Raw genomic sequence first — 24,717 nt, 5'->3', positions numbered from 1 at the left:
AAAGTAGAGTTAATGTAATAGGTGCTTAGTCTGTACAGACACCAGCTGGTCTAAGATCAGTGAGGCCACATCCATGTTTGCCCTCAGTAGGGATGGGCATTTCAAGCAAAAGCAAAAGCAGGTGTAAGTACAGGTAAATGGAACCTGCCTGTCGCACCTCTGACGATGCCAGTGGACCTGCTGCAGGGTCGTCAGCCGGGAGCCCCCCCTCACAGATGTTTTGCCCCTTTAATCCCGGAACATCTCAGGGTGGTGGGGTCAGTGTCAGGGACGTCTCCCTGCCACTCCCTGCAGCTGGCTTGCGAATCCTTCCCCACGCTCTGTCCTTGTTTTATTGTATTTGCGGATGTGGAATGAACCCCGAGGGACTATGCATGGCAGGGGCGTCCATTTCCCTGAGCCAGGTGTAGGCCTGGCCGCATACCGAACCGACTTGGGGGTCCTAAGCTCCTTGCTTCCCCCCAAAAGCACTATTCGATAAACCCCAAATAAGAAATTTGTAAGAAATGACTGTTCTTCAGAAAATATTGAGGAATTGCACTTCAGAACTTTCTTATGACCTTCTTAATTTTCTTCTTAAAGCAGAAGTGAGCGATATTTTTGTGTTAATATAAGTCTTAAATAGTTATATCTTCCGACAGCAATCACTTACATAGAGTGTTTGGACCGAAACACGGGTCTCTCAGTCCCTCTGCTCTGCTCTGAGCCGAGGAGAAAACTTTTCTCGTATCCTACAATTTTTATCCAATGAGGAGAGAGAACGGCATGCAGGGCTGTGTGTGCAGCCAAGGGATGCGCCTGAATGCGGTGACATAGGGACGAGGACTGTTATGGTGCGTTCAAGGCAGCCCGTAACTCGTGTTTTTCCGACCTGTGAAGTGGTACCAGTTCGATCTGGTACGAGTACACGGGTCGGAAGTTACGAGTGGCCGTTATAGTGACTTTCACAGGTAAAACAGGTCGGAGAAACACGAGTGGGTTGCCTGGAACGCTACAAAGTCGTAAGTTGTGACTTGAAGCTGTAATTTACGGTTTCAAAAGCCTGCCTGGAACGCAGCATTAGCCAAAACGACCGGATCGCTTACTTCTGCTTTAAGACATTTCTTAAGATCTTTCTTAAGAACTTATTGGTGAATCCGGCCTAGTCTTCATTCAGCTCGTCTCTCTACACTCATCTTCCTCTACTTTCTCTCTCTCTGCTCCTCTGCTTACTGAAGCCCCACCCACTTATGGTGGTTAACCAATCAGAGCACAGATGTGGAGCTGTGACATGTTGTTGATCCAGAAATGTCTTGACAGGAGGAAGAGGAGTGGTGTCTCTGTGGACCAGCAGCTGTCCAGCTGTGGTCTCTGTCAGGACGTCCTGAAGGATCCAGTCTCCACCAGCTGTGGACACTGGTTCTGCAGACAGTGCTGCACCTCAGACTGGGACCAGTCCGGTTCTTCAGGACCCCCCTCCTGCCCCCAATGTGGAAAAAGACCCAGAACCAGAGGTGAGCTGCAGACAGCCAATCAGAGCAGCTGTGTACAAAGTGAGACTGAACATCTGTCTGCTGATGTGGTCGTTTGTTGTTTTCTCCAGAGTCATTGTTCCATCACACAGCACTGACATTTAAGATGATGATTCAAACCTTCTCTTTGTTGTCTGTAGTTTTTCTGTAGCTGATGAAAATAATCTGATCAGATTGTCAGACTCTCTGTCTTCAGTCTGACTCTGTCTCTTGTCTCTCAGCAGATGGTGGTCTGCAGGAGGTTTTAGATCAACATAAGATCAGTCTGAGGAGCAGATGTGAACGAGTGACTGAAGGAACTGAGGGAACAGGAAGTGGAACAGGAAGTGGAACCCTCCTCAACAGCGTCTACACTGAGCTCTACATCACAGAGGGACAGAGTGAAGAGGTTAATACCCAACATGAGGTGAGACAGCTGGAGACAACGTCCAAGAAGAAGACCCTCCATGACACTCCAATCAAGTGCAACGACATCTTTAAAGACTTACCTGTCCAACAGAGAGAGGACGTCTCTATGGTCTCACCTGTCCAACAGAGAGAGGACATCTCTACGGTCTCACCTGTCCAACAGAGAGAGGACGTCTCTACAGTCTCACCTGTCCAACAGAGAGAGGACGTCTCTACGGTCTCACCTGTCCAACAGAGAGAGGACGTCTCTACGGTCTCACCTGTCCAACAGAGAGAGGACATCTTTAAAGACTTACCTGTCCAACAGAGAGAGGACGTCTCTACGGTCTCACCTGTCCAACAGAGAGAGGACGTCTCTACGGTCTCACCTGTCCAACGGAGAGAGGACGTCTCTACGGTCTCACCTGTCCAACGGAGAGAGGACGTCTCTACGGTCTCACCTGTCCACGGAGAGAGGACGTCTCTACGGTCTCACCTGTCCAACGGAGAGAGGACGTCTCTACGGTCTCACCTGTCCAACGGAGAGAGGACATCTCTACGGTCTCACCTGTCCAACAGGGGACGTCTCTACGGTCTCACCTATCCAACAGAGAGGACGTCTCTACGGTCTCACCTGTCCAACAGAGACCCATCAGAGTGGTTCTGACCAACGGCGTCGCTGGCGTTGGAAAAACCTTCTCGGTGCAGAAGTTCACTCTGGACTGGGCCGAGGGCTTGGAGAACCAAGATGTCAGTCTGCTGGTTCTGCTTTCCGTTCAGGGAGCTGAACCTGATCAGAGATCAGCGGTTGAGTCTTCTCGGGCTGCTCCATGTTTTCCATCCAACATTACAGAAGGTCACAGCAGAGCAGCTGGCTGTCTGTAAACTTCTCTTCATCTTTGACGGCCTGGATGAAAGCCGACTGTCACTGGACTTCAACAACAGGGAGGTTGTGTCTGATGTCACACAGACGTCATCAGTCAACGTGCTGCTGACAAACCTCATCCAGGGGAATCTGCTTCCCTCGGCTCTGGTCTGGATCACCTCCAGACCTGCAGCAGCCAATCAGATCCCTCCTACATGTGTCGACAGGGTAACAGAGGTCCGAGGCTTCACTGACGCCCAGATGGAGGAGTACTTCAGGAGGAGGTCCAGTGATGAAGATCTGTCCAGAAGAATCATCTCACACATCAAGACGTCCAGGACCCTCCACATCATGTGTCAAGTCCCAGTCTTCTGCTGGATCAGTGCTACAGTTCTGGAGCACATGTTGACCACAGACCAGAGAGGAGAGCTGCCCAAGACCACGACTGACCTGTTCTCACACTTCCTGCTGGTCCAGACAAAGAGGAAGAAGAACAAGTACGGTGAAGGACATGAGACGAGTCCACAGGAGCTGACGGAGGCCGACAGGGAAGTTCTTCTGAAGCTGGGGAGGCTGGCGTTTGAACAGCTGGAGGAAGGAAACATCATGTTCTACCAAGAAGACCTGGAGCAGTGTGGTCTGGATGTCACAGAGGCCTTGGTGAACTCAGGACTCTGTACTGAGATCTTCAAAAGAGAAAGTGTGATCTTCCAGAAAACAGTCTACTGCTTTGTTCATCTGAGTGTTCAGGAGTTTCTGGCTGCAGTCTACATGTTCCACTGTTTCACCAACAGGAACACACAGGTCCTCAATAAGTTCCTCGGAGAAAACTACGAAGAGGGAGAGAAGAGCACAATGCCTTCTTCTCATGGATTCAATGCGAGCAGTCATCTGTCAATCAACAGTTATCCATTGATCAATAACAGTCATCCACAGATCAACAACAGTCATCCACAGATCAACAACAGTCATCCACAGATCAATAACAGTCATCCATGGATCAACAGCAGTCATCCATGGATCAATAACAGTCATCCATTGATCAATAACAGTCATCCACAAGTCAACAACAGGCATCCACAAGTCTACAACAGTCATCCACAAATCAACAACAGTCATCCATGGATCAATAACAGTCATCCATGGATCAATAACAGTCATCCATTGATCAACAACAGTCATCCATGGATCAATAACAGTCATCCACAGTTCAGTAACAGTCCTGTACAGATCAATAACAGTCATCCATCACTCATCAACAGTCATCCATGGATCAATAACAGTCATCCATGGATCAATAACAGTCATCCACAGATCAATAACAGTCATCCACAGTTCAGTAACAGTCCTGTACAGATCAATAACAGTCATCCACAGATCAACAACAGTCATCCATTGATCAATAACTGTCATCCATGGATCAATAACAGTCCTCCAACCATGGTTAACTTCCTGCAGAGAGCCATGCAGAAATCCCTCCTCAGTAGAAATGGTCACCTGGACCTGTTTGTTCGCTTCCTTCATGGCCTCTCTCTGGAGTCCAACCAGAGGCTGTTAGGAGGTCTGCTGGGTCAGACAGACAACAGTCCAGAAACCATCCAGAGAACCATCAACAACCTGAAGGAGATGAACAGTGATAAAATCTCTCCTGACAGAAGCATCAACATCTTCCACTGTCTGACGGAGATGAAGGACCAGTCAGTTAATCAGGAGATCCAACAGTTCCTGAAGTCAGAGAACAGATCAGAGAAGTACCTCTCTGAGATCCAGTGTTCAGCTCTGGCCTACATGCTGCAGATGTCAGAGCAGGTTCTGGACGAGTTGGACCTGAAGAAGTACAACACAACATGGGAGGGACGACTGAGACTGATCCCAGCTGTGAGGAACTGCAGGAAGGCTGAGTGAGTCCAGACACAATCAATAACACACACACACACACACACACACACACACACACACACACACACACACACACACACACACACACACACACACACACACGCACACACACACAGTTTGACGTTTCTCCAGTTTCAGGTCAATTGTGTTTTTTCTCCAGATGTTTTAACACTGAGTTTTAAACATGCAGATGTTTCAGTTTGAGCTTCCACCTGAAGATTGAAGTCAAACAAAGATGGACATGAACAATGTGCAGGTCTGACAGAGTGGTGAGGGTCAGGGCTGGGTATTGATCACTGATTACCTGAATCCATCTGATCTCTGATTCACTTTGATTCCTGATTCAACATCATGATTGTGTTTTAGATTTCAGTCCCAACTCCAGTTTGACTTGGACATGAATGAGACGCTCAGAGAACTAATGCTGTAAATTGTTGCATTATTAAAACCATGAATGTTGACACGATGAATGGAGCCAAAGCAGTTCCATTAAAGGTGCTTGAGGCAAGATCGAGGAATAAAACTCATTAGCAATACAACGGCCGTAGCGGCCGTCAGGGTTACTGCAGCCATCAGCCAAGCTGGTGCGGGAGCGCGCATCAACAGCTGATGCTGTGACAGTGACACTGTGGCTGAATTGGAAACGGCACAACGTTACTATACCAGTGTTTTCCACTAATCAGCCGCCACAGTTTGGTTTGTGTCCACCGCAGCAGTCTCTCACAGAAAAAAAGAACATTTTTCACTAGCCTATCTCTCATCTCTGCCAGTCAGCCCCTCTACCTGCTGTCTCACGACACAGAGCAGACACACACAGAGACACACACAGAGACACACACAGAGACACACACACAGACACACACACACACACCGCCTGGCTGTTAATAAACAGTAAATGCGCCGTGCCGCGCTCATTGTACAGTGCTCAATTTACCGCGACACCGGGAGGTTGACCGGCCAGGCATCAGGTCAGCACCGGCCGCCGCCTCTGTGAGCCGCTGCTGCCGCTCGGCTGCTCTAGTGGCTCTGCTCCTCCCAACACGTCGGAGAATTTCCTTACAGGCGTTGTTGGGATAAACTGACCACGGATGAATCAATCGGCTCATTATAAAACTATTTATTTATTGAAGTAGCCTAAATATGGTGATTTGTGTACGTACAGAGCCCCAAGGCTGCGCTGCTCACACACACCTGAAGCTTCACTTTTCATTCATGAACTACTATCCGACTGCCACAGTGCCACTGTTAGATTTCATCCAGCATTAATCTCCTCAAAACAATTCAACCAGCCGGCAGAAAACCTCTAAAAACCTGTGGGGAAGTTACTGGGCTGGTTTTCTTCCCTGGAGGAGGACAGCTGCTGCCCGGCCGATGAGCTCAGCTCCCCGGCTGCAGCCTCTGTGACGAGCCGCTGCTGCTGCTGCTGCGTGTGTGTGGCTCTGCACTCCTCCGAAAAATGTCGGAGCAAATCTAGTACTTACAGACGTTATTTGGATAAACTGACAACAGATTGGGAATCTAAACTGTCACTTTCTCGCATGAAAAAATATTAAAATGTAAGAAAGTGACGTTATTTCTCTACTCGCTGCTCACATAACTGTTCAGGCTGCAAGACATCCGCCGACCGCTGGGCGCAAGCGGAGGAAAGCCGAAGCTGTCGAGGACGCGCATGCAGCGTCATTTGACGTCACATCCGCGGACAGCGCGGGAAATTCGGACCCAGAATTGCAGCTCATTATGCAGCACACAGCCCGTTCAAGGCAACGGAGAGATACGCGAGTGGGCTCATTCTTTTTGGTTTTTAACGCTTCATCGCCCATTAGCAGTAAAAAACTTAAAACGCATGTGCATTTCTTGCCTCATGAACCTTTAATGTACTTTCTATTGAACATGAACAACAGTGGAGACGTCATGGCAACAGATAGCAGATGTAGCAGCAGCAGCAGCTCCACTGTGTGTCAACAGTCACAGCTGCTTCTTCACATCCTGCACATAGATCTGCTTCCATTCAGCTCCACACAGTTTCTACCTGACTGGACACTTGTTACCTTGGAGTCTAGAGGCTGCTAGTGTTGTGTGTTTGTGTACGCTAACACATCATTTCTACATTTCACCTTGATTTTCTTTGACTTCATTTCATGTTTGGAGAAAATCAATGTGTGTGAGTGTTGTTCAGGTGACACCTGCAGCTCTACACCTAAGCTCACCTGACCACATCTACCTGTGTCGGCCGCAGGAGCCTGGATTAAACATCCATCTGGGCTTTGATGAGTGGATGTTGGATGATTCAAGAGGAGGTGGATCTGAATCTGAATGGGTTTTTCCAGCCCAGCCCTGATGAGGATTATTGTTTCATGTCCAACACAAAGAGAGAAGATGAACTGAACCAGAGTGTGAAGAGCACATGTTGATCACATGACGACATGTTGTGTGTGTTTAGTACAAATTGTCTGATTTTACTCTAACACATTTTGTTTCTTCTCTAATCACAGACTTGGTGGTTGTGAACTCTCAGAGATTCACTGTGAAGTCGTTGCCTCAGCTCTGAAGTCCAGCCCCTCCCACCTGAGACACCTGGACCTGAGTAACAACAACCTGGATGATTCATCAGTGAAGCTTCTGTGTGCTGGACTGGAGAGTCCAAACTGTAGACTGGAGACTCTGGGGTGAGTTCACTGACTGGAGCTGTTGTAGTTGTTTGAAGCTTCAGCTTCGCATTGGTTCATACATGTCAGGATTTGTGTGTGAGGATTTTTCTCAAGAAGCTGAAGAGAGAAAACAGTTGAGATGAGTCCAGAGAGAAGAAGGTGAGAGCAGTCATAGGGTTTGTGATTCAGAGCAGCAGAGAACCAGCTCAGCTTCTACAACTGTTGTTTTCAACTCAGACACTTGTTGTCGAACCAACGTGCAGCACTGATCTGAGAGCAGATGTTGAGTTGTGGTCAGAAACACAGCAGCTGGTGGATGTTGTGGAGCTGACAGAACCATGGGAGGAAGCATGAGAAGAAGCAGCTGAGATCCATCCAGATTACGTTTCCATGATTTCAGTAGTTGTCATAGTTACACATAGATTACAGCAGCCAATCAGCGCTGAGCGACAAGCGGCTGACAGCCAGAGACTTGGGATTTCTCATCTCGAGCGACAGAGCAAAAAATCCCAGCAATTTGTCGCCTGAGCGATTAAACGCTCAGTCGCTCGTTTGCATTGACTTAATATGTAAACTTAAAATAAAAGGTTCCGTGTGAACGCACCTTGAAGCTTCTTCAGCTCTGAACAGATGATGAGACACTGAACGCTGTCAACAAGGAGCTTTGTCCTCAACTCACTGCTTTTATAAAAAAAAAAGAAAGATCATCGGTCGTCCTGTCAGGATGGAGGCACGAGCCAAACAAAAAAGATTGTTCACGAGTCCCAAAACACGAGTCCAAGTCGAGTCTGAAGTCCCTGTGTGTGCGACTTAAGTGACTCGAGTTCGAGTCCCCATCTCTGCAAGTTAGTAACATGAAGTCGTACAAATATAAATCTGTCTAAAAGAATCAGAGTGTTTCTATATTTAGATTTTTATGCATCTTGAGCAGGACATGTCCTAAAAACAAAAAACTCTTCTTCTAAATAATCTGTGACAAATGATGTAAAATGAGTCCAGAAACACAGAGTTGTATTAATTCCTCATCTGAGTCCAGATTTAGTTTCCTCTTTATTCAGATGTTTATCAAAAATCAAAGTTACACCACTTGACACTGGGTTTCATCACGTCATTGACCCCTGTGCTGTTAGTTTATTGATTTAACCCTGATACGAGTTGATCAATAAAGTTATTGATAATAATAATAACAGAGAAGAAGAAAAATACAAAGTTAGTGACATGAAATGGTACAAATATAAATCTGTCTAAAAGAATCAGAGTCTCTTAACCAGAGAGTTGTAGTCAGTGTTTAGTCCAACAGGTATTGATCAGATATTGATTGTATATTGACAGACTGAGCTGAGGTCAGCAGCAGCTGATGAATGAACATGTGGATGATGTGTAGAAGGCCACATGATGAAGATCCACAAGAACACAAGGACAAAGTCCTATTGGTTATTGATCAGGACACGTCTGATCAGTTATCAATGAATTCATCTTCTTCTTTTATTCTTTATTCAGATTGCTGGGCTGCAGGTTGTCAGAGATCAGCTGTTCTTCTCTGGGCTCAGCTCTGAAGTCCAACCCCTCCCACCTGAGACACCTGGACCTGGGCTACAACAAGCTGCAGGACTCAGTAGTGAAGGATCTGAGTGGTTTTCTGGAGAGTCCAGACTGTCGACTGGAGACTCTGAGGTCAGTTCACTGACTGTTGCTGTTATAGATCTTAGATATTTGATCCACAACTGAACCTGATTGATCTTCACTCAGAACTTGAATCATTGACTTTGATTGAATTGATTAATGACATTTGAAATAGTGGTTGTTGAATATTTGCAGTTGTTGTTGTGTGAGAATGATTCTTCAGTTTCAGCTCATTTCACTCAGTGGTCATGAATAATGTCTGTTCACTTCAGTTCAACCTTCACACACACTCGTATTTCTCTCAGTCAGACGACTCATGTTTTCTAGAAACTCTGGAGAAAATGTCCAGTATCAGCTCATCAACTCACTTCATCTCTATCACAACAATGTGCACAAGATCCTCACAACTCATGTTTGGACAAAGACACTGAAATTCACCTGTTGAAGAAAAAACTCTTCTTTCTGATCATCAATGAATTAATCTTCTTCTTTTATTCTTTATTCAGATTGAAGCGCTGCAGGTTGTCAGAGATCAGCTGTTCTTCTCTGGTCTCAGCTCTGAAGTCCAACCCCTCCCACCTGAGAGAACTGAACCTGAGTGACAACTACCTGGAGTCTTCAGAGGTGAAGGATCTGGATGATCTAGTGGAGAGTCCAGACTGTAGACTGGAGACTGTGAGGTCAGTAGGGGGGCGGAGTCAGTCTGTGCTGCTTTCAGCACTGTTGTCAGCCAATCAGAGCAGAGAGAGAGACAACAGTCAGCCAATCAGAGCAGAGAGACAACAGTCAGCCAATCAGAGCAGAGAGAGAGACAACAGTCAGCCAATCAGAGCAGAGAGAGAGACAACAGTCAGCCAATCAGAGCAGAGAGAGACAACAGTCAGCCAATCAGAGCAGAGAGAGACAACAGTCAGCCAATCAGAGCAGAGAGAGAGACAACAGTCAGCCAATCAGAGCAGAGAGAGAGACAACAGTCAGCCAATCAGAGCAGAGAGAGACAACAGTCAGCCAATCAGAGCAGAGAGAGAGACAACAGTCAGCCAATCAGAGCAGAGAGAGAGACAACAGTCAGCCAATCAGAGCAGAGAGACAACAGTCAGCCAATCAGAGCAGAGAGACAACAGTCAGCCAATCAGAGCAGAGAGACAACAGTCAGCCAATCAGAGCAGAGAGAGACAACAGTCAGCCAATCAGAGCAGAGAGACAACAGTCAGCCAATCAGAGCAGAGAGAGACAACAGTCAGCCAATCAGAGCAGAGAGAGAGACAACAGTCAGCCAATCAGAGCAGAGAGAGAGACAACAGTCAGCCAATCAGAGCAGAGAGAGAGAGATAACAGTCAGCCAATCAGAGCAGAGAGAGAGACAACAGTCAGCCAATCAGAGCAGAGAGAGAGAGACAACAGTCAGCCAATCAGAGCAGAGAGAGAGAGAGAGAACAGTCAGCCAATCAGAGCAGAGAGACAACAGTCAGCCAATCAGAGGAGAGAGAGAGAGAGACAACAGTCAGCCAATCAGAGCAGAGAGAGAGACAACAGTCAGCCAATCAGAGCAGAGAGAGAGACAACAGTCAGCCAATCAGAGCAGAGAGACAACAGTCAGCCAATCAGAGCAGAGAGAGAGACAACAGTCAGCCAATCAGAGCAGAGAGAGAGAGACAACAGTCAGCCAATCAGAGCAGAGAGAGAGAGACAACAGTCAGCCAATCAGAGCAGAGAGAGAGACAACAGTCAGCCAATCAGAGCAGAGAGAGAGACAACAGTCAGCCAATCAGAGCAGAGAGAGACAACAGTCAGCCAATCAGAGCAGAGAGAGAGAGACAACAGTCAGCCAATCAGAGCAGAGAGAGAACAGTCAGCCAATCAGAGCAGAGAGAGAACAGTCAGCCAATCAGAGGAGAGAGAGAGAGAGAGAACAGTCAGCCAATCAGAGCAGAGAGAGACAACAGTCAGCCAATCAGAGCAGAGAGAGAGACAACAGTCAGCCAATCAGAGCAGAGAGAGAGATAACAGTCAGCCAATCAGAGCAGAGAGAGACAACAGTCAGCCAATCAGAGCAGAGAGAGAGAGACAACAGTCAGCCAATCAGAGCAGAGAGAGACAACAGTCAGCCAATCAGAGCAGAGAGACAACAGTCAGCCAATCAGAGCAGAGAGACAACAGTCAGCCAATCAGAGCAGAGAGAGAGACAACAGTCAGCCAATCAGAGCAGAGAGAGAGACAACAGTCAGCCAATCAGAGCAGAGAGAGAGAGACAACAGTCAGCCAATCAGAGCAGAGAGAGAGACAACAGTCAGCCAATCAGAGCAGAGAGAGAGACAACAGTCAGCCAATCAGAGCAGAGAGAGAGACAACAGTCAGCCAATCAGAGCAGAGAGAGAGAGAGAGAACAGTCAGCCAATCAGAGCAGAGAGAGAGAGACAACAGTCAGCCAATCAGAGCAGAGAGACAACAGTCAGCCAATCAGAGCAGAGAGACAACAGTCAGCCAATCAGAGCAGAGAGAGAGAGACAACAGTCAGCCAATCAGAGCAGAGAGAGACAACAGTCAGCCAATCAGAGCAGAGAGAGAGAGACAACAGTCAGCCAATCAGAGCAGAGAGAGAACAGTCAGCCAATCAGAGCAGAGAGAGAACAGTCAGCCAATCAGAGGAGAGAGAGAGAGAGACAACAGTCAGCCAATCAGAGCAGAGAGAGAGACAACAGTCAGCCAATCAGAGCAGAGAGAGAGACAACAGTCAGCCAATCAGAGCAGAGAGACAACAGTCAGCCAATCAGAGCAGAGAGAGAGACAACAGTCAGCCAATCAGAGGAGAGAGAGAGAGAGAGAACAGTCAGCCAATCAGAGCAGAGAGAGACAACAGTCAGCCAATCAGAGGAGAGAGAGAGAGAGACAACAGTCAGCCAATCAGAGCAGAGAGAGACAACAGTCAGCCAATCAGAGCAGAGAGAGAGACAACAGTCAGCCAATCAGAGCAGAGAGAGAGACAACAGTCAGCCAATCAGAGCAGAGAGAGACAACCACTGATCCATAACCTCTGTCCTCTGCTTCTCCTCTCAGATGGGACACCTCTCTACTCCTTCCCTCCAGTCCCTCCCTCCTCCTTCAGTCCAGAACCTCCCTCAACTGACCTGAGAGCAGCTCCTCCGTCTCTCTCAGAGTCCAGTCCACCATCCTCCCTGTGTGTTCTGGACCGGACAGAGATCATCACTGACTCTGGACTCATCTGATCCTCTAGTCACTCTCTGCTCCTCCTTCTCCTCCTCCTCCTCCTCCTTCTCCTCCTCCTCCACCACCTCTCTCCTCCTTCTTCTCCTCCTCCTCTACCTCTCTCCTCCTCCTTCTCCTCCTTTACCTCTCTCCCCCTCCTCCTCCTCCTTCTCCTCCACCTCTCTCCTCCTTCTCCTCCTCCTCCTGCTCCTCTACCTCTCTCCTCCTCCTCTACCTCTCTCCTCCTCCTTCTCCTCCTCCTCTTCTGCCTCCTTCTCCTCCTCCTCCTCCTCTTCCACCTCTCTCCTCCTTCTCCTCCTCCTCTACCTCTCTCCTCCTTCTCCTCCTCCTCCTCTACCTCTCTCCTCCTTCTTCTCCTCCTCCTCCTCTACCTCTCTCCTCCTTCTCCTCCTCCTCCTCTACCTCTCTCCTCCTTCTTCTCCTCCTCCTCCTCTACCTCTCTCCTCCTTCTCCTCCTCCTCCTCTACCTCTCTCCTCCTTCTTCTCCTCCTCCTCCTCTACCTCTCTCCTCTTCCTCCTCTTCCTCCTCCTCCTCTACCTCTCTCCTCCTCCTCTTCCTCCTCCTCCTTTTCTTCCTCTTCCTCTCTCCTCCTTCTCCTCCTCCTCCTCTACCTCTCTCCTCCTTCTCCTCCTCCTCCTCCTCCTCTACCTCTCTCCTCCTCCTCTACCACTCTCCTCCTCCTCCTCTTCCTCCTCCTCCTCTACCTCTCTCCTCCTCCTCTTCCTCCTCCTCCTTTTCTTCCTCTTCATCCTCCTCTTCCTCTCTTCTCCTCCTCCTCCTCCTCCTCTACCACTCTCCTCCTCCTCTACCTCTCTCCTCCTCCTCCCCCTCCTTTTCTTCCTCTTCCTCTTCCACCTCTCTCCTCCTTCTCCTCCTCCTCCTTCTCTCCCTCCTCCTCTTCCACCTCTCTCCTCCTCTTCCTCCTCCTCTACCTCTCTCCTCCTCCTCTTCCTCCTTTTCTTCCTCTTCCTCCTCCTCCTCCTCCTCCTCTCTCCTCCTCCTTCTCCTCTTCCTCCTCTACTTCTCTCCTCCTTCTCCTCCTCCTCTTCCTCCTCCTCCTTTTCTTCCTCTTCATCCTCCTCCTCTTCTTCCTCTCTCCTCCTCCTCCTCCTCTACCTCTCTCCTCCTCTTCCTCTTCCTCCTCCTCCTCCTCTTCCTCCTCCTCTACCTCTCTCCTTCTTCTCCTCCTCCTGCTCCTCTACCTCTCTCCTCCTCCTCCTCCTCTCTCCTCCTCCTCCTTCTCCTCTTCCTCCTCTACTTCTCTCCTCCTTCTCCTCCTCCTCTTCCTCCTCCTCCTTTTCTTCCTCTTCATCCTCCTCCTCTTCTTCCTCTCTCCTCCTCCTCCTCCTCTACCACTCTCCTCCTCCTCCTCTACCTCTCTCCTCCTCCTCCTCTTCCTCCTTTTCTTCCTCTTCCTCTTCCACCTCTCTCCTCCTTCTCCTCCTCCTCCTTTTCTTCCTCTTCCACCTCTCCTCCTCCTTCTCCTCCTCCTCCTCTTCCACCTCTCTCCTCCTCTTCCTCCTCCTCCTTCTGCCTCCTCCTCCTCCACCTCTCTCCTCCTCTTCCTCCTCCTCCTCTACCTCTCTCCTCCGTTTCAGATCAGGTTGCTATGACAACAGTTAACATATTAATGTGAGGCAGTTAACCTGTTTGACTGTTTGACTTGACCTGACTGTTTGTCCCTTACAGGACACTGTAATTCACAGATTTACCAGCTGCGTAGGGCGCCACGTTGTTTTAGTCTTTGCCCAACAAAGTAAACACTATTTATTTTTCTATTATGATCAATGAATCAATGTATATTTGATATTTACCTTTGCTTTTTACACTTATTCTGCTTCTGTAACAAGTAAATCCAAAGTCTCACTACATCTTATCATTGTATTTTTATTATATGTACTTGCTCTAATGTGAGTCTAAAAGTCAGGTCTGGTCTCATCTATTACAGGTGAATATAGTTTTCAACCTTGGCTGACGGGACAATGTAATAAAAATGAGAAACAAACAAATCAAATCTCATGGTTGTTGTTATGTTATTATTATAATATATATCAATATAGGCCTTGTATTGAAATGTGTTCTATTACCTTAAACACTTAAAGGGATATTCCGTCGTAAATTTAACCCATGGTCCAACGCACCGACTTAGACCCCCCCCTCGAGAGATGAAGTCTGCTAACCGCTAGCTTCTCCAGTTGTAGCAACTTTAGCAATGGCCGCACCATAACAAACAGCGCAGTATACGGATCCACTATCCACCGATCAAAAAGCCACTTATAGCCACAAATAATGCTCAGAACAGCACTAAACGTCATCAACAGTACAAACAGGGTCCCAGCCCATAATACGAGGCATCATCATTTGAAAGTCCAGTGGAGTTGGATCAGAACGGAGCGTTTGACTGGAGGGAGAGATCACACTCTGATCCGCTGCTGTTGACTTTCTATCTGAGCATCTCCGCCTACAGATGTTCACCATAGATATTCGATGGTTTTCTGAGTGTTTGTTGTGGTTGAAAGAATTGCCCCCATGGGTTAGCATTGTCGCTAGCGCCGGTTAGCCACGGTGTAACTCCGGTTTGCCTGCATCAATTTTAGTCACGTTGTTTTGCTCCCCCCCCCCAACACTGGGTGACCATCAGGACAAAAATGTCTCGAAGGAGGGGGGCTAACTCGGTGTCCGACTGACCGAGCAGCGGCTGCACAGAACCAGAGCCAGTCTACGACAATATTAGAAATTCTCTGGTATGATAATTATGGTAAATAATATGAGAATTTAAATGATTATTGGTTTAATTTAACTCATATTAATAAAACATTCAGAGTTTCCAGTTCGTTCTGTAAAATATTTGTTGTTTATTGTGCACGAGGGACACGGACACGGACCGGACCAGAAACTCGGTGTCTCGGTGTCCTGACTTTTTGCTTCTGTGGTGTTTGTCGTTGTCGGTTGGTCAAACCGCCGCCGACTGGACTGGAGCGGGAATCAGCAGATTTACTCTTTAAAAACGACGCTTTTTCATTAAAACAGTTTGGTTTATGAATTTAGTAATGTCACTTTATAGACACAGACGGCAAGCAAGGAAACGTCACTTCCGGTTAGCGCTGTGGGGGAAAACAAACCGTGTCCCCCATACACACTCATGCAAAAACGCGGCATTTTAAACCTTTGTCAAAGGCTTTTTGGCCGTCCTGTCTTAGTTTTAATCACATGTATGTGCTGACAGAGAGCTATATTTTTAGAAACTCATCACGATCTGGGTCGATTGTTGTCCGTACATTTAAAAATATTAGGTATTTCACAGTCAGTCATATTTGTCTTCCCCCACGGCTCTGACGCTCTCTTAGTCGCCGCCGGCCGGCTCTAGACACTCGTAGACGCTGCCTGAGTTATTGTGTATTATTTTGCACCGCAAATAAATTCAAAAACCACAACCTGAACTTTTATATCGGAACTTCGCTCATCTTCTCCAAACGTGTAACGCTCTGACCGGAAGTGAAGGTTGCCGACCCTGCTGACTCGGTGTAGGCTATGGCTGTGAAAACTTTATATTTTAAGATGTACGGACAGCAATCGACCCAGATCGTGATGAGTTTTCTAATATATAGCTCTTTGTCAGCACATACATGTGATTAAAACTAAGACAGGACGGCGAACAAGCGTTTGACAAAGGTTTAAAATGCCGCCTTTTTGCATGAGTGTGTATGGGGAAAACGGTTTGTTTTCCCCCACAGCCCTAACCGGAAGTGACGTTTCCTTGCTTGCCGTCTGTGTCTATAAAGACATTTCTGTCAGAGGAGCTCCAGAAACACGACAACAGCTGTTTGGTCTGTTTTTATGCTGTGTTGTGAAATGTGTGGTAGAGTATGAACTGTCCTTAGTAAATATTAGTAAATAGCCTCTGCTCTTTATTATTTTTTATTCCATATACTGTGTTTATTTTGCCCAAGCTGTGTGTTTTAAAAGTGGTTTGTGTTATTACAGGAAAACTTTTTTTTATTTTTTTTAGCTGTTTCTGTTTATAATGTATTATTTACAACATCTCATCAACTAACAAGACTAAACTAAACTCAACATATCAGTGTCATATCGATCCAAACACCAGACAAACTCAACTGCTCTATAATTCATTGATTTTCATGTGATCAACACCAGGTGGCGCCAACAACCAACAACCAATAACAACCTGATCTCACAGAAATGCGTGAAATGACCACGAACACCTAGTACCAGATTCCGTGCTCCTTTCACGTAATGTGTTAAAATTACGTGAAAGAAGCACGGAAACAGTCTCCACTGAAAGCCAATGAGTCCAACTTCCGTGAGATGGCCACGCAAACCGTGTCGTGGTGGATGCACGCATTTTCAGCTTCAAAGACACCCCCAGTGCGTCAACAGCCTGACGAACGGTCACTGTCCCTCCTCGTCACATTTTTTTTTTTTTTTTACTTTTCCTTAAAGCTTTATTGAACCTGATGCTGCTGTGTCTGACGTAGTTTACAGCAAGGACGTCCTTTCGGTTATATATTTATTTATTTATTTATTTATTTATTTATTTAGTGATCATGGTGTTTGGTGCAGAATAATCAATCAATAAATAAATAAATTAGGTTGGAAGCTACGTCAGACCGGGGGGGGGGGGGGGTTGTGGATTCTACAGGTGAAGACCACTTCCGCGTTCAAAAAGCTGCTCTGTTTAATCAATATTCTGAAGAAAGATCTGATTACTAGCCATAACGCTGTAACCATCCAAGGAAGACTGTGTAACAATATTATGTGCTTCTGCTGAGTCCAAAAGCCCTTTGTAATATCAACTTTATTTTAAGAAAACACGTTTTGTTTCCAATGTCATATCACGGAGAAGCACTACATTACCCATAATCCTCATATTTATCAGCGACGTGTCTAATTGGTTGAGCTTGCTGTTACCAGCAAATGAAAAAATAAAACAAATTGAGCTTATATTATTTTCTTAGTAACTAAAAGGTCTTAACATCTTTTTTGTTTTCAACATTGAATAAAAAAACGGTGCTATATTGTTAAAATTCAACAATAAAGTGCATACAAGTTGGCTTGACTTCTTTCTTTTTTTCTTTTTTTTCATAATTTTCACCAGCATCTTTCTGGTCCACATCACATCACATTTAATGTAATTTTTAATTCAATGAGTGAAATTTTATTTTTTATCTGAAAAACATTATTATGAATTCAAGGGTCAGAGGTAACTGATTAGTGTTAAATGTAACCTTTTTGACCCTGTTTCCTTGAATAAATCACTAAGACTTTGATGCGGGAAGCTGAGATTTTGATTTGATTTTGTTCAGAGCACTAGGGACAAAGTTTCTGTAGAATTTCAGACCTGTCGGACGTCCAGAAGGGTCACAGCTGACCGTCCAGGCTCGTTTCTCGGCCTTCAAAGCCTAGATTTAGAAGCCTTTTGTCTAATAACGTCCACATCCTTGGGGTTATAAGGCTGAAAGTTTCATGCATTTGTCCGGGGCCTAAGGCCATCCACCATGTGCAATTTCAAACCTGTGCGACCTTCACAAGTGTCAAAGGTCACTGATTTGTGACCTTTTTGACACCGTTTCCTTGAATAAAACACCAAGACTTTGATGCGGGAAGCTGAGATTTTAAAATGTGGTCCAGAATGTCTAGTAGATTGTGTGTGCAAAGATTCAGAGCTCTGTGACATTCAGAAGGGTCACAAAGAGCCAAAAAGCAATGCTCCTTTCTCTGACCTCATATTAAAGGAGAAATGTTTAAACAGCAATTCTTTAATAGCTTCCAGATGCTTTGGCCTATCAGGCTGAATTTTTAGCTAAAGGAGCTGGTGTACGATCAGGAAGTAGGGGAGCTGTGCATAAAGCCAATTGGTAAGTGTCAAAGGTCACAGGGGTCAAACATCAAAGTGAATCCAGCCATTCCTGCTTTTTCTCAACAAAACATACACGCTTTATGTTATCATCATGAAATATTAATATGTTGTATATCAGAGAGTCCTCTATCAGAATATTTTGGTCCCGTTGCTCTAGGGGCCCCGGGGGGCCACTTGGCTTTCCCATGCTCCCACAGAGTTGGGCCTCGGGGTGATGGATAAGGGCCTCACCATGAGTCCACAGGCCAAGTTTCAAGTGATTTGGTCGGTTTCTATGGAAACAGCGGCCTCAACGATAGAGAGGAATGCGGCTGTTTGAAGCCCCGCCTCTCGAAAAGTAATGGCTCGATCAGGACCAAACACACATCTACGCGTTCGTCTTGGGCCCCCGAACCATATATTAAAAAAATCAGAACTGTACGACTTTTGGAAATGTGTTTTGTCTATTTCGGCTTTTCAGACTCAGAGTCTGTCAGACTTAAAGCGTGAGAGACCCTCTTAGTCAGAAAAGCCGAAATAGACAAAACACATTTCCAAAAGTCGTACAGTTCTGATTTTTTTAATATATGGTTCGGGGGCCCAAGACGAACGCGTAGATGTGTGTTTGGTCCTGATCGAGCCATTACTTTTCGAGAGGCGGGGCTTCAAACAGCCGCATTCCTCTGTATCCTTGAGGCCGCTGTTTCCATAGAAACCGACCAAATCACTTGAAACTTGGCCTGTGGACTCATGGTGAGGCCCTTATCCATCACCCCGAGGCCCAACTCTGTGGGAGCATGGGAAAGCCAAGTGGCCCCCCGGGGCCCCTAGAGCAACGGGACCAAAATATTCTGATAGAGGACTCTCTGATATACAACCTATTAATATTTCATGATGATAACTTAAAGCGTGTATGTTTTGTTGAGAAAAAGCAGGAATGGCTGGATTCACTTTGATGTTTGACCCCTGTGACCTTTGACACTTACCAATTGGCTTTATGCACAGCTCCCCTACTTCCTGATCGTACACCAGCTCCTTTAGCTAAAAATTCAGCCTGATAGGCCAAAGCATCTGGAAGCTATTAAAGAATTGCTGTTTAAACATTTCTCCTTTAATATGAGGTCAGAGAAAGGAGCATTGCTTTTTGGCTATTTGTGACCCTTCTGAATGTCACAGAGCTCTGAATCTTTGCACACACAATCTACTAGACATTCTGGACCACATTTTAAAATCTCAGCTTCCCGCATCAAAGTCTTGGTGTTTTATTCAAGGAAACGGTGTCAAAAAGGTCACAAATCAGTGACCTTTGACACTTGTGAAGGTCGCACAGGTTTGAAATTGCACATGGTGGATGGCCTTAGGCCCCGGACAAATGCATGAAACTTTCAGCCTTATAACCCCAAGGATGTGGACGTCATTAGACAAAAGGCTTCTAAATCTAGGCTTTGAAGGCCGAGAAACGAGCCTGGACGGTCAGCTGTGACCCTTCTGGACGTCCGACCGGTCTGAAATTCTACAGAAACTTTGTCCCTAGTGCTCTGAACAAAATCAAATCAAAATCTCAGCTTCCCGCATCAAAGTCTTAGTGATTTATTCAAGGAAACAGGGTCAAAAAGGTTACATTTAACACTAATCAGTTACCTCTGACCCTTGAATTCATAATAATGTTTTTCAGATAAAAAATAAAATTTCACTCATTGAATTAAAAATTACATTAAATGTGATGTGATGTGGACCAGAAAGATGCTGGTGAAAATTATGAAAAAAAAGAAAAAAAGAAAGAAGTCAAGCCAACTTGTATGCACTTTATTGTTGAATTTTAACAATATAGCACCGTTTTTTTATTCAATGTTGAAAACAAAAAAGATGTTAAGACCTTTTAGTTACTAAGAAAATAATATAAGCTCAATTTGTTTTATTTTTTCATTTGCTGGTAACAGCAAGCTCAACCAATTAGACACGTCGCTGATAAATATGAGGATTATGGGTAATGTAGTGCTTCTCCGTGATATGACATTGGAAACAAAACGTGTTTTCTTAAAATAAAGTTGATATTACAAAGGGCTTTTGGACTCAGCAGAAGCACATAATATTGTTACACAGTCTTCCTTGGATGGTTACAGCGTTATGGCTAGTAATCAGATCTTTCTTCAGAATATTGATTAAACAGAGCAGCTTTTTGAACGCGGAAGTGGTCTTCACCTGTAGAATCCACAACCCCCCCCCCCCCCCCCCCCCGGTCTGACGTAGCTTCCAACCTAATTTATTTATTTATTGATTGATTATTCTGCACCAAACACCATGATCACTAAATAAATAAATAAATAAATAAATATATAACCGAAAGGACGTCCTTGCTGTAAACTACGTCAGACACAGCAGCATCAGGTTCAATAAAGCTTTAAGGAAAAGTAAAAAAAAAAAAAAAATGTGACGAGGAGGGACAGTGACCGTTCGTCAGGCTGTTGACGCACTGGGGGTGTCTTTGAAGCTGAAAATGCGTGCATCCACCACGACACGGTTTGCGTGGCCATCTCACGGAAGTTGGACTCATTGGCTTTCAGTGGAGACTGTTTCCGTGCTTCTTTCACGTAATTTTAACACATTACGTGAAAGGAGCACGGAATCTGGTACTAGGTGTTCGTGGTCATTTCACGCATTTCTGTGAGATCAGGTTGACCAATAATCAGGACATGAGGGAGGAACGACCCAGATGGAGGGAAACACAACATCAACAAGAAGAAAACTAAACAATAAAACAACACAACAACAAGAAAACAAAAGAATAAAAGAACACAACAAAAAAACTAAACAACAACAATAAAACAAAACAATAAAACAACACAACAACAATAAAACTCAAGACAAGAAAACTAAACAAGACAACAATAAAACACAACAACAGCAACATTTTCAGTCTAAACTCGGTGCTAACGGCTGCATCGTTAGCCTGTTAGCCTGTTAGCCTGCTGCTGCTGCTGCTGCTGCTACATGCTCATGATAAAAAACCGTCAGATAAACTAGTTAATAACGTCACAGTTTTAATATCCGACTGTGCAAACTGTAAATGAGGCTGTGCACCAACCGTCCAGGTGAATAAAGTCGTCCACAGGTGTAAAACAGGACAAACACTTACCTGAGTTTCCTTAGTGCGCAGCAGCTGATGCTACTCTGCTACTACTAGCAGGCACGAGAACGGAGCCACGAAGTCTCGCGATACTTGGACTCTCCTCGTGTTGAGCCAACAAGTATTGGTTGAGCCCATAGACATATAAAGATATCTTTTTTATATGTCTATGATCTTTATATGTGGTTGAGCCAGTCAGAAGTTTTATTGTGAAGGGGTCACAGGAAGTCTTATTGTTGTTGCTGAGTGGGAGACTTTATGTAAACTAGAACTGAACCCTCCGCCCACTCACTGCTGCTGCTGCTATGGATTATTCACTTGTTTGTTGTTGTTTTTAACATGCGGTAGCATGTCTTACAATGACCATTAATGCACCTTAGGTAAGTTATATACTCATACAAGTCAACAGCCGAAGTAGGCTGTTCAGTGTCGTGGTTTCCTGTAAAACCGAGGGAGGGAGGAGACAGAGAAAGTGAAAGTATTTAGTTCAGATGCCATTTTAAGACGAGAGGAGTTAGGCTGAAGCTGCTCTAGGTGAGTGTTAAACAACATTATTATTCACCATTAAAGTCTCTGAATCTCAAGTGTGGAGGGAAGAAGAGTCAGAGTGAACTTGTGTCCACACAAAGCGGGGACAGAGGACAGCTACTTCCTGTTTGTCTCAGCCAGTTGTGACGAACTGACGTAGGCTACAAAAAAAGAGAAGAGAAAAGTAAAGAAGAGCAGATACCCGGGGTGAGGAGCGTGTGTGTGTGTGTGTGTAATTTCCTGGGCTTTAAGAGGAAACCCAGTGGAAAGCTGGACAGCCGCTCTCCTGTGTTTGGTGTGTGGTCAGACTGGCCCGACCTGAACGATCTGTGTTGCAAAAACTATGAACTGTTTTCTTGTCTGTAACAACATCTCTGTCCCGTCTGTCCGTCCTGGGTGAGGGATCCCTCCTCTGTTGCTCACCCTGAGGTTTCTCCTGGTTTTCCCTGTTAAAAGGGTTTTCTATGGAGTTTTTCCTCAGTGGATGTGAGGGTCTAAGGGCAGAGGATGTTGTTACGATGCCATGTGAAGCCCTTTGAGACAAACTGTTTGTAAAAACGGGCTATACAAATAAAATTGCCTTGCCTTGCTGCTGGGCTGGTGTTACCCTGGAGTGGATGCGGTCTGATTCTGAGGCCGTGGAGGTCTCAGAGGAAGTTATATCTGACCCCAACATCTCTGTAAAAGCAACTGTGAATGTCTGTGGGACACAACATCTACTCTCACTGAGGAATGCTCGAGGTCACCTCTTGGGGGCGCAACAACAGAGGCAGCGGCAGCAATGGACTGAGCTGAGACTTCAAGGGAAGACTGCATGTCTCCCAGCTGCAGACCACTCTGTCTCACACGCTGTGCTCAGAAATGCTGCCCTGGATGAGAACATTGGGCCTCATTCACGAACCGTTCTTAAGAACAAATTTGTTCTTAAGTCCTACTTACGAAGTTTTTACGAAGATTGTGGCATTCATGAATGTTTTCTTATCCAGAATTTGTTCTTAACTAAGAACAAAATCTAAGAACAGTCAGGAGTATACTTACGCACTTTTAGGTGCTGAGACTTCTGCAAAAATAACCGATTATAGCGTTTTCTTTTGTTCTGCAGTTGTATGATATTATATGATTTGAATAAGAATTATTTTCTTATCTTTTATGATGTTTTTAATAATCATATATATTAATAATAATAATTGACAAATCATTGCAGTCTCTTAAAAAACATTATAGACACTTAATTCATATCAGTTGTTTTTTTTTTCTTTTTTTTTTGGGGGGGGGGGGGGGGGCATACAGCTGCCGATATGATTTTTTTTTTCCTAATTGCAGGCTGCAACAGTGCACTTACTGTAAGTGTTCACACTACACACAACTGTTTTTTTTTTTCATATGTGATAATATGATGATATTTATGATGGCACACGTGAGAGTGTGGTCTCTCTGATAACAACCCGATGAGCTGCATCCACTGCTGACGCTACTAAATATAGCCTAAATATAAATATAAAAATATAAACTAAATATAAGCTTTTTGTTTGTTTCTTTGTTTCATTCCTGCCGCAGTAGCGCCACTTCACTACTTAAGTTCTTTTTATGTTTGAAGTCTGGTGCTCCCTCCCAGATTTTCATTTGAGCATTTCAACTTTCTTTCTCACTTCACCTTCTCTGCTCAGTGCCTGTGGGTGCTGTGTGCACACGGCCCTGCAGTCTCATGCCCTTTTACGGGCATTGATGGGGCTGTTACCTATGCTAATCCTATGTTAATTAGACTCACCTGGCACACGCCCTCAACTTACGAGGAGATGGCATTCATCAAGTAGGAACACAGCTGCGAACAATTCTGAGGCTTACGAACGCGTTGATGAATCTGACGTAGGGTTTTCTTAAGGAACTTCTTAAGAACAACTTAAGAAAGAATCTAAGAAGGTTCTTAAGAAGATATTGGTGAATGAGGCCCATTGTTACATTTGCTATAAAAGCGAGACTGCAGGTTTTACCAACTAAACTGAACCTCTCCATCTGGTTTCCAGGAAGTCATGCTCCTTACTGTATACACCATGGCAGTGAACAAATAGCTGAAACCATGTCTCACATCTTAAATGGTTGCCATGTTTACAGAGGGCTCTACATATGTAGGCATGACAGAATTGTGGATTTGATATCAGCAGATATCTCTTCTATCTTCAGGTCTACCATCATGCTGTATTTTCTACTGTGAAGCCGAGTATGTTCAGCCTGTGTAATGATGTTTCATTGTTCTCTAATGTAACAGCTAATACTCCTGATGTTGTTGTTGTTAATGAAAATCATAGAGAGGTGTTCATTCTGGAGGTCGACTGTACCTTTGATTACCCAGCCTAGAGGAGGCCTTTCTAACCGGGAGCGTACCTATGTTCCCTCTTTTTGAAAAAGGGGCCTCTGTTCCCCGTTTTTCCCAAAAAGGGTCCTATGTTCCCCGGTCGCAATACATACTGGGGAACATAGAACCCCTTTTCTAAAAAAGGGCCCTATGTTCCCCGCTGTTGCTGGTCGATGGACTCTCTCTACTTATCTGGAAAATTGCATTTTCCCCGGTCCTTTGGAAAAAAGTGGGGAACATAGGAACCTTTTTTTAAAAAGGATTCCATGTTCCCCGGTCACATACACAGTGGGGAACATAGATCCCGGGGAACATAGGGATAATCCCTTTCTAACCAAAGTGCTAAAATACCAGCTGAAGCAGACCATCTCTCAGCTGGGCTACAGATGTAAACTTCTAGTCTTTATATTTGGTAGTCTCAGCTATAGGCTACAGATGTAAACTTCTAGTCTTTATATTTGGCAGTCTCAGCTATAGGCTACAGATGTAAACTTCTAGTCTTTATATTTGGCAGTCTGGGGCATGTGCATAAGTTGGTTGTGAGGGGCCTTCAGATGGCTGGCCTCTCTAAGAGAAGAGCTAAACAGTTGGCCAGGTACTGCTCAGTCTCAGTTATTATTGGTAGTCGTTCAATCTGGAGGACACGGTTTTTTGTATTCTTGAATGTCTGTTTTCTATCTGATCTGAGGT

The 24,717-nt window shown here is 45.4% G+C and overlaps 2 protein-coding genes across 2 annotated transcripts in view; both read left to right on the top strand.

Moving 5' to 3' along the window:
* The window catches only part of LOC146979224 (protein NLRC3-like), a 331,528-nt gene that overhangs the window by 287,668 nt on the left and 19,143 nt on the right, over positions 1-24,717 (top strand). The window contains exons 6-7 of the mRNA XM_085788893.1: positions 8,811-8,984; positions 9,440-9,613. Coding sequence (XP_085645019.1) covers positions 8,811-8,984; positions 9,440-9,613 — 348 coding nt within the window. The remainder of the gene's footprint in view (positions 1-8,810; positions 8,985-9,439; positions 9,614-24,717) is intronic.
* Positions 2,647-7,210, top strand: LOC146979226 (protein NLRC3-like). The gene is made up of 3 exons (XM_085788802.1): positions 2,647-2,652; positions 2,752-3,667; positions 7,155-7,210. Exons 1-3 carry the CDS (start codon positions 2,647-2,649, stop codon positions 7,208-7,210), a joined length of 978 nt encoding a protein of 325 aa, XP_085644928.1.

The sequence above is a fragment of the Trachurus japonicus genome, chromosome 10 (assembly GCF_045865225.1).
Source record: "Trachurus japonicus isolate A0001 chromosome 10, Traja_1.0".
NCBI classification, from domain to species: domain Eukaryota; kingdom Metazoa; phylum Chordata; class Actinopteri; order Carangiformes; family Carangidae; genus Trachurus; species Trachurus japonicus.
The sequence above is the reverse complement of the archived record's forward strand: the minus strand, read 5'-3'. Positions and strand labels throughout refer to the sequence as shown.